The 8,841-nt window shown below is 49.4% G+C and overlaps 1 protein-coding gene across 1 annotated transcript; it reads left to right on the top strand.

The window, feature by feature from the left end:
- Nucleotides 1–917: 917 nt before the first annotated feature.
- Nucleotides 918–1,898, top strand: LOC127396202 (olfactory receptor 49-like). The gene has a single exon (XM_051643820.1). The coding sequence runs from the start codon at nucleotides 918–920 to the stop codon at nucleotides 1,896–1,898; it is 981 nt and encodes a 326-aa protein (XP_051499780.1).
- The last annotated feature ends 6,943 nt before the right edge of the window (nucleotides 1,899–8,841 follow it).

Here is an 8,841-nt window from a genome sequence, read left to right as displayed (position 1 = left end):
GACTTGAATAGTGAGTTTCACCTACTTCACTGCAGGTGACTGTGAGATTTGTTTTCCCAAGGGTCCCCCTGTAGTCAGTGGGGACAACAGAAAGCACTAGAGGCTGTGTGTTCCCAACCTATAAGTGGCGTGCAAAAGGAAGACTACAAACCTCCCCCTCCAGGCACTCTTCTCTTGCTTTGCATTCAGGTCAGGGCACGTGATTGGAATAGCAATGAGCATCAGTTTGGGAACCAGTGCATTTGAGTGCAGACCCGTGTCAGGTGAGACTGTGAGACAGACTGTGTGGAACTGAAATAAGTTGCAGTCACTCTCTGGAGTACTAAAGAAGACAAGTTATATTTGATCCCTAAGCTCTGGAAGAAAGCAGGGGATTACAAAAGGATTACTTGATATTACTTCTCAGGAAATCAACAGATTCTCAGGGATTCCTAGTCCAAAAAGGCAAGTACTGAAAAGTAGATTTCAACATATGTTTACTTTGCTTGCTTTGCTTTGCTTTACTTTGTTTTGCTTTGCTTTGCTGGTTTAGCATTTTTGTAGTAGAAGTGATGAATTTGGCACATAGGTGTGACAGACACTTGCAATAGGTCTGAGTGAATTTGGAATTCCCCAGGAACGGGGGGAAGTAGCTAACAGCCTCTTTTAAATCCTCTGTTCTGCAGAAAGAATCTTTTGTGAGTGTTTGAAAAAGGTAGAAAGAAGACAAGAAATTCTCTGAGACCTCCAAAGAAATGTATATCAGAGAAATCAGGATGTGAGAAATGTTTGGAGGACTGTGTCCGTGTTAGAGACTAAGACTGTCAGAAAGGAAAGCAGCAGAAAAAGGAAGGATAGAACTTGTCATTCAGACTGTGAAATCATCACACTTGGGTTTTGCCAGGGTCCTGTCTCAGCAGGGTGAACTGAAATCCAGCATGGGACCAGAAAATGGAACTGCAATTACTGAGTTCATCCTGGAGGGCTTCTCAGGGCTTGATCACAGGCTGCAGCTATTTCTCTCTCTGGCCCTGCTGCTCATGTACCTGACAACAGTGATGGGCAATGCGACCATCATTTTCCTGGTGTGCGTGGATCGCCGCCTGCAAACGCCCATGTACTTCTTCATCAGCAACCTGGCCTTCCTGGAAATCTGCTTTACATCCTCCACAAGCATCAAACTGGTTTTGATCCTGGGTTCTGGAGGGAGAACAATCTCACTGAGCAGCTGCTTTGCCCAGTCCTATTTCTATTTTGCCCTGGGCTGCACTGAGCTTGTTCTGCTGGTTGTCATGTCCTTTGACCGCTACCTTGCCATCTGCCTGCCTTTGCGTTATGCTGCCATCATGAAGCCTCAGCTCTGCATCCAGCTGGTTGTGGCTGCTTGGGTCACAGGCATCACACTCATGAGTTACCGCTTGGTCCTCCTCCACAAGCTGACTTTCTGTGGCTCAAACAAGATCTACCATTTTTTTTGTGACAGCTCCCCTTTATTCAAATTGTCCTGCTCTGACACCAGCCTGCTCTGGAAAATAGACTCAGTTTTAGCATCGTTTGTCATACTGAGTTCCTTATGTTTCACTCTGTCATTTTACCTGGGCATCATTTTCTGTATTCTCCATCTTCCAGCAGCCTCTGGGAGGAAAAAAGCTTTTACTACATGTTCTTCACATCTCACCACCTTGGCCATTGCATATGGGAGCTGCATAGCTCTCTATGTTCGTCCTTCCAAAGATGTCTCCTTGGAGACAAACAGAATTGTAGCTTTGCTGAACACTGTCCTGTACCCATTCTTAAATCCCTTCATCTACAGTCTTCGCAACAAGACTGTGATACTGGCCCTGAGTGAAGCCGTTGCCCGGGCAACAACACAGCTTTTCACCTCATCGTGGTGCATTTCTGGACTGCAGTTCCAATGATCTGCTATCCCATGTTAAACAGTACCAATGCACATGTAGGTAACCTCCAAACACAGATGCCTCTTGTTGGACTGTGTTAGGTCAGGTGATAAGAAGCTCATCTGCCCACACAAAGGTGGCAGTAACAGTGGCAGGAGGAGTAACTCAGTCGATTCCCTACACCAGCTGCTCCCAGCCCCACCACAGGAAGAGCCATCAGCTCCTCAAGAGCCCATCTCCAGACACTGAGAAGAGCACAAGGCACAGTGGGAGGTGGGAACCCAAAGGACAGTCTCCTGAGGAATGAATATCTTGTCCTAGGTCCCTCCAGGCTGCCCTGGGAGAGCCATCAGCCCCATTGTCTGGGTGTGAAACCATTTGGACTAAGGAGATTGTTGCCTAGGGGAGCATGACACATTACAGGATGCAGGGAAAGAGCCTGTTTGGATTGTACAGGACTTATTACAGGAAGTTCAGGGCAGGACCCTGACCGGTGCAGTCTGTCCTGTCTTCTCATTAAACTTATTTTCTAATGCCTTCCTGTGTGAGGGAATCTGTTCTGCGTGAAGCACAGGGGTGTGGGGGCAGCAACTGGAGCAGGACCAGGGGGGCAGAAAGGCTGTGTCATTAGTGCCAGCAACTGAGAGACTGCAGGGACTGCACTGAAGACTTTGTGTGTGTGTGTGACTGGGATGGAGCTGTGGTCTCAGGGGATTGTATATCCTGGTGTCTGCAATGGGGAGGGTGGGATCCATGGGCAGCTGAGGAGACTGAGTGTCTGAACCCAGGAGCTGGAGGGATCCAGCCTCTACAGCTTGATGAATAGAATAGAATAGAATAGAATAGAATAGAATAGAATAGAATAGAATAGAACAGAATAGAACAGAATAGAACAGAACAGAATAGAATAGTTCATTTGAAAATGACATACAATGATTATCCAGATCATGTACCTGACCACTTCAGGGTTGACCAAAGTTAAAGCATGCTGTTAAGGGCATTTTCCAAAGGCCTCTTCAACACTGACAGGCTTGGGGCACCGACCATCCTTCCAAGAAGCCTGTTCCAGTGTTTGACCACCTTCTCTGTAATTCCCTTCCTAATGCCCTGTCCAGACCTCCCCAGTGCACTTTTGAACCATTGCCCTGGGAATGCCCATGCTGACTGCTTTTGGAGATGCCCAGAAGTATCACCCAAGAGATATGGATGGTTGACTCCTCACTGAAGTGCTCTTGTACAGCCTGGGGTTCTCTGGGCTGCGCTTTTGGCTGCTTTCACAGGTGGGTGCAACACTGGCTTGCACTCACTCACAGGATGCCTCTACCAAGCCCATCATCTTTCAGAAGGGATATTCCATAGAAATACTGATCTTCCCCTGAAACTTCCTTGCCACCATTCTGCTTCTTAGCATGTATTTTTGGCTTTCCTGATACAACAATCATTTCTGAAGCCATCTTTTCAGTCAACTGTGTAGACAAAGGTGCTTTCCATTGTTCTCTGGAATTCCCATCCGTTGCCCTTACAAGGACCAGTTGTTCTCTGGGTACCCAGTCCCCTGGGATGGAAGGCAGGGGTTGGGAGCAGAATGGAGCCCCATAATGAAGAGGAGATAGTCAGTGTCCTGCTGCACCATTTAGACACACGTGTCTGTGTGGCCTGAAGAAATCCAAACAAGGGTATTGAGGGGAGCTGGCAGAAGTGCTCACCAAGCCACTTTCCATCATTTGCCAGCAGTCCTGGGTAACTGGGGAGGTCCCAGTGGACTGGAGATTGATAAATGTGACCCCCATCTGCAGCAAAGGCTGGGAGGAGGATCCAGGGAACTACAGGCCTGTCAGAATGACCTTGGTGCAGGGGAAGGTTATGGACCATATACCATCTATACAGACAGACACACATACCTGGCCATACTGCTCCCCTAGTGTGATCTCAAGGCTCTACGCTGCATATAAGGCTACACTGCCCCAGCCATGGTGATGTCATGGCCATCCATACAGTATAAGGTCATACAGTGCCCCCATGGTGATGTCATGGCCAGACACACTATAGAAGGCTCTGCTGCCTCCCCATTGTGATTTAAGGGCCATACATACCTGATAAGGCCATATTGCCCCCTCAGAATGGTCTCAGGGCCATACTTACTGTAAAAGGCCATGCTGCCCCCATTCAGATGTCACGCCCATGAACACCACATCAGGCTTTACTACCTCCTTGTGATGTCATTGCTGTACCTACCATATGAGGTCATACTGCCCACCCATTGGGAGCTCAGGGCCATGGGAAGCACTGGTAAAACCTTTGCCTGGTAAAAGGCTGATCTCTAGCTAGTGTACTGAAATAGTTGTTGAACCCTGAACAAAACCTAAACCACATCCAGGACCATGCTGGTTCCTAGCAACAGGACCATGAAGCTTTCAGCATCTCAAGGATATTCAGAACACTCAAACTTCTCCAGCACTCTTGGTATAATTATAGGAATGTTGAAAATGCAATCTCTGATGGCAGGAATCCCTCAGAGAGCAATGGGCAACGCTTCTGCTGAATATACTCACAAGCTGAAAACATACAGAATATGGTGTATCCATTGGACACCATGTTCTTTGGCCAGTCAGTCACAAGACTGTTTTTGAAATGAGTCCCATTGTCTGACTCAGTTCTCTTTGGAGTACCATGTCTCCACAAGATTTGCTTCTCAAGGCCCAGGACAGTATTCCTGGCTCTGGCATGAGGCACAGGAGATGCCCCACCCCCATACCTGTACTGTGACCACCTCCCCTCACACCACAAAGGTTTCAACCATTACACCTGCTTAATTGCAGCACGTCTCACAGTCGTGGGTCACCTGTGCAATAGTGTCCATGGTGAAGTCCACCCCTTGGTCACAAGCCCATCTCTGTGTTGCATCTCTGCCCTGATGACCTGAAGAGTCATGGGCCCATCGAGCCAGAAAGAGCTCACCCTTATGTTCCCAGTCCAAGTCTCTTTGGAACACTTGAGCAGCCTCCTCTGCTCGTTGGTTGTGTCCATGTTCCTCAGTGGCTCGACTCACAGGCACGTGTGCATCTCCATGATGCACTTTTACCACCAGTTTCTCTATCCCAGCTGCAATGTCTTTCCACAGCTCAGCAACCCAACCAGCTTGACCTTTTCACTTCCAGTGGTTCTGCTGCCCCTGCTTTAGCCAACCCCACAGGCATTTGCTGCCACCCACCAGGCAGTGTAGAGAGAGAGCCTGGGCCACCCCTCTGGCTCAGCAATGTCCAAAGCCAGCTGGATGGCTTTGACCTCTGCAAACTGACTCCATTCACCTTCTCCTTCAGCTCTTGTGTAACTGATCGTGAACCAAATCTTGTCTGATTCATGGCATGTAGCAATGATACCCATATAACTTCACTGTTCCATGGCATCAGGTGAGGTGCCACTGATTCTGTCGTCCCGACGGTCAGCGTCCAGGACAGGGCGCACACACCGAGCAGGTACCCAGCGAATCCCAGTATCTGTGGAAACACGAGCATAACCCTGCCCCCAAGTGACAAGGTCCCAGAGGCCTTCCCAGACTCGAGTCTGAAGGTGACAAACCCAAACAGGGGCACGCGATGGCACTAGGTCCCTGTCAGAGTGCAAAGAAGAGAAATGGGTTATGAGAATAGGTCCTGTGCTAGAAGGAGGAACAGTTAAATGATTCATTGTATATACTGCTTTCCACACTCGTGCTTGAGGAGTTTCACCCATCATTCCCCCTTTTTGTTTTTCCAGCATCATCTTGTGGGACTGATGTGTGTGTAACGATAGCTTGACCTGTGGGAGAATGAGGAATGCCTGTAATGTGCTGATCACCCCATAACTGCAAAAACTGTAGAGTCTGGCCAGCAGTGAAGCCAAAGCCCAACAAGCTGCTCCTTCCTTTTTTTTTCTTTCTTTCTTTCTTTCTTTCTTTTTTTTTTTTTTTTTTTTTGTGTGGTATGGTACAAAAACCCACTCCAAAAGATGTAATGGATCTGCCCATTCTTCACACCATTGAGCAATAAGCCCAACTGGGTGATCATGAGACAACAAGACATACAAACTAAGAGGAACAGCAGTAATGACTCTCCATGCCTTCTTTTCTGAAATGACAATTTCCACCTCTTTAAGTGCTGTTTCAGCTTCTGGATTGAGGCACGGAGGAGATGGTAGGTCAGTGTCTCCTTTCAACTGTTCAAATAGTGGAGCTAGCAAAGTGTTAGACAGCCCCAACAAAGGCCTTAGCCAATTGGTAGTTCCCAACAATTTCTGTAAGTCATTCGAGGTAAATCCATGTTGCACAACTGTAGTTCTTAAATCACGTAGGATACTGAAATGAAACGGATCCCACTCACTTGGTTCCTTCTCATTACCACTAATAACAGGGCAAGCCAAAATATCACCGGCCAGTTCCACTTCTCCTGCCTCTTTAGCTTCTCATGCACTTTTTTCCAAGATTTGCCTGGGTCTGTGCCTGGAATTGCTACAGAAACCGGCTGTACAGGCAGTAAGTTCTGAAGGGGGGGCAGAGGGCAAACACGTCACCCCATCATTCGCTCCGGGGGCTGGAATCACAGATTGTACAGTTAACGAGTTCTGAGGGGGGTGGGTGGGGGGCTGACACTGCACCCCGTCGTTCCCCCCAAGAGCTGGGATCACAGGCTGTATAATCAGCGAGTTCTGAAGGGGAGGGGCAGAGGGCAAACACTTCACTCCCCCGTTCTCTCCGGGGGCCGATAGATCTATTAAACACGAACTCACAGGTTCCCTTACTGCTGCTTCCTTGAACTCATCGTCTGTCTCGGGGGGTCACGGGGGCAGCGAGCACACTCCAGGAGGTGGAGGGGCTGGGAGTGGCACGTCCATGCGTGCAGGGGCCGTGGGTTTAGAGTTCACTGGCACCGGGGCTTGCAGTGCCGGCGCCGCGGCTGCGGCTTCCCGGTCTGCCTTCAGCTGTTTTAACGACTCCAGCACAAGCCGCCAACTTGTTAACGACTTTGTGGCCATTTCATTCCCCTTTGTAGCTGCACCCCAAAGCGCACGCCCCGCCTCCTCCCATGTCTCTATGAAAAAGGCTGTTTGCACATCAGCCTGCACACTGTTCTTGCACCAGACAAGCAAAGCACGTCACGCGTGCTCATCGTATTTTGTGCCCCCCTTTTCCAGTATTCTTAGCAGAATGGTTATTACAGACCTCTCTTCTGCCAACATCTTCGGCCCCATATTTATGTTCCCAGCTGCTCACCTTTGCCTCCCAAAGGTGTATTTTTCTTCTGTGTCCAGACTAGGCTCTCACTATCACGTCGGGGCTGCTCTCAGAGCCACAGTCACTGATCCTCACCACGTCAGGGTCAACACTTGTGCCGGAGCCTGGGACTGACACGCCATGGTGGTCACCTTTATGATTAGGTTACATCACATTCTTATACCTGCTTCTTCTGTCCACACACCTTATGCTTCCTTCCCATTGGTTAACAGCTTCTGTTCACGTGTTCTGTCCCACTTGGTAATAGGTTACAAGTTTCTTACATTTCTTGACTAACCTGATCTTCTATCCTCATGTGACCTGCCTGCTGGATGAGGGAAGAGCTGTGGACGTTGTGTCTCTGGACTTTGGAAGGGCCTTTGACACCATCTCCCACAGGCTCTCCTCGAGAAGCTGGTGGCTCAGGGCACAGACAGCTGCACTCTCTGCTGGGTACAAACCTGGCTGGCTGGCCCAGCCAGAGACTTGTGCTGAATGGGGCTGGATCCAGCTGGCGGCCAGTCCTGTTCAGTGTCTTGATGAATGACCTGGATGAGGGGATGGAGGGCTTCCTAAGGAAGTGTGCAGATGACACAAAGCTGGCAGGAAGGGTTGATTTGCTGGAGGGTAGGAAGGCTCTGCAGGGAGACCTGGACAGACTGGATGGATGGGATGAGGCCAGTTGTATGAGGTTCAAGAACAGGTGGCCAAGAAGGCCAAGGCCATCCTGGCTTGTATCAGGGATGGTGTGGCCAGCTGGAGCAGAGAGGTGATGCTGCTCCTGAACTCAGCCCTGGTGAGGCCACAGCTTCAGCACTGGATGCAGTTCTGGGCCCCTCACTGCAAGTAGGATGTTGAGCTGCTGGAGTGTGTCCAGAGGAGCTACCAAGCTTGTGAAAGGAGGTTGTAGGGAGGTGGGATTGGCCTCTTCTCTCAAGTGAATAATGGCAGGACGAGAGGAAATGGCCTGAAGCTGCACTAAGGGAGGGTTAGACTGGATATTAAAAAGAATTTCTTTATCAAAAGAGTGATTGGACAGTGGAACAGGCTGCCCAGGGAGGTGGTGGAGTCACCATCCCTGGAAGTGTTTAAAAGAAATGTAGATACAGTGCTTAGCAACATGATTTGAGGACTGAACAGGTAAATTAGGTTATGGCAGGGGGATTTAGGTTACGCTTGGACTTGATGATCTGCAAGGTCCCTTCCAACCAGGATGATTCTGTGATTCTAAGGACAGTAAGCTTACTGTGAGCCCTCTTTGCTGCCCTAAGCATCTTGAACTCCACCATTTCCTGGTCGCTACAACCAAGGCTTCCCTTGAGCTTGGCATCCCTCACCAGCCCTTCCTTGTTGGTGAGAACAAGGTCCAGCACAGCACCTCTCTGCCTTGTTTCCTCGATTCTTGGGAAAGGATAGTTGTCATCGACACACTCTAGGAAGCTGCTGATTTGTTTGTGCTTTGCAGAGCTGTTCCTCACACAGAGATCAGGTGGTTGAAGTCCCCCATGAGTACCATGGCTTGTGAACATGAAGCTGCTGCTATCTGTCTGCAGAGTGCCTCATCTCTACTGTCCTGCTGACCAGGCCTGTAGCAGACTCCCACCTGTGCCTGCCCTCCCTTTCATCTGAACCCTTAAGCTCTCAGTTGGCTCCTCATCTGTCCCCAGGGAGAGCTCCATGCACTCCAGCTGGTCTTTGACATAGAGGGCAACTCCC

This window comes from Apus apus, unplaced genomic scaffold (genome assembly GCF_020740795.1).
Source record: "Apus apus isolate bApuApu2 unplaced genomic scaffold, bApuApu2.pri.cur manual_scaffold_30_ctg1, whole genome shotgun sequence".
NCBI classification, from domain to species: domain Eukaryota; kingdom Metazoa; phylum Chordata; class Aves; order Apodiformes; family Apodidae; genus Apus; species Apus apus.
This window is presented reverse-complemented; position numbering and strand designations above follow the sequence as displayed.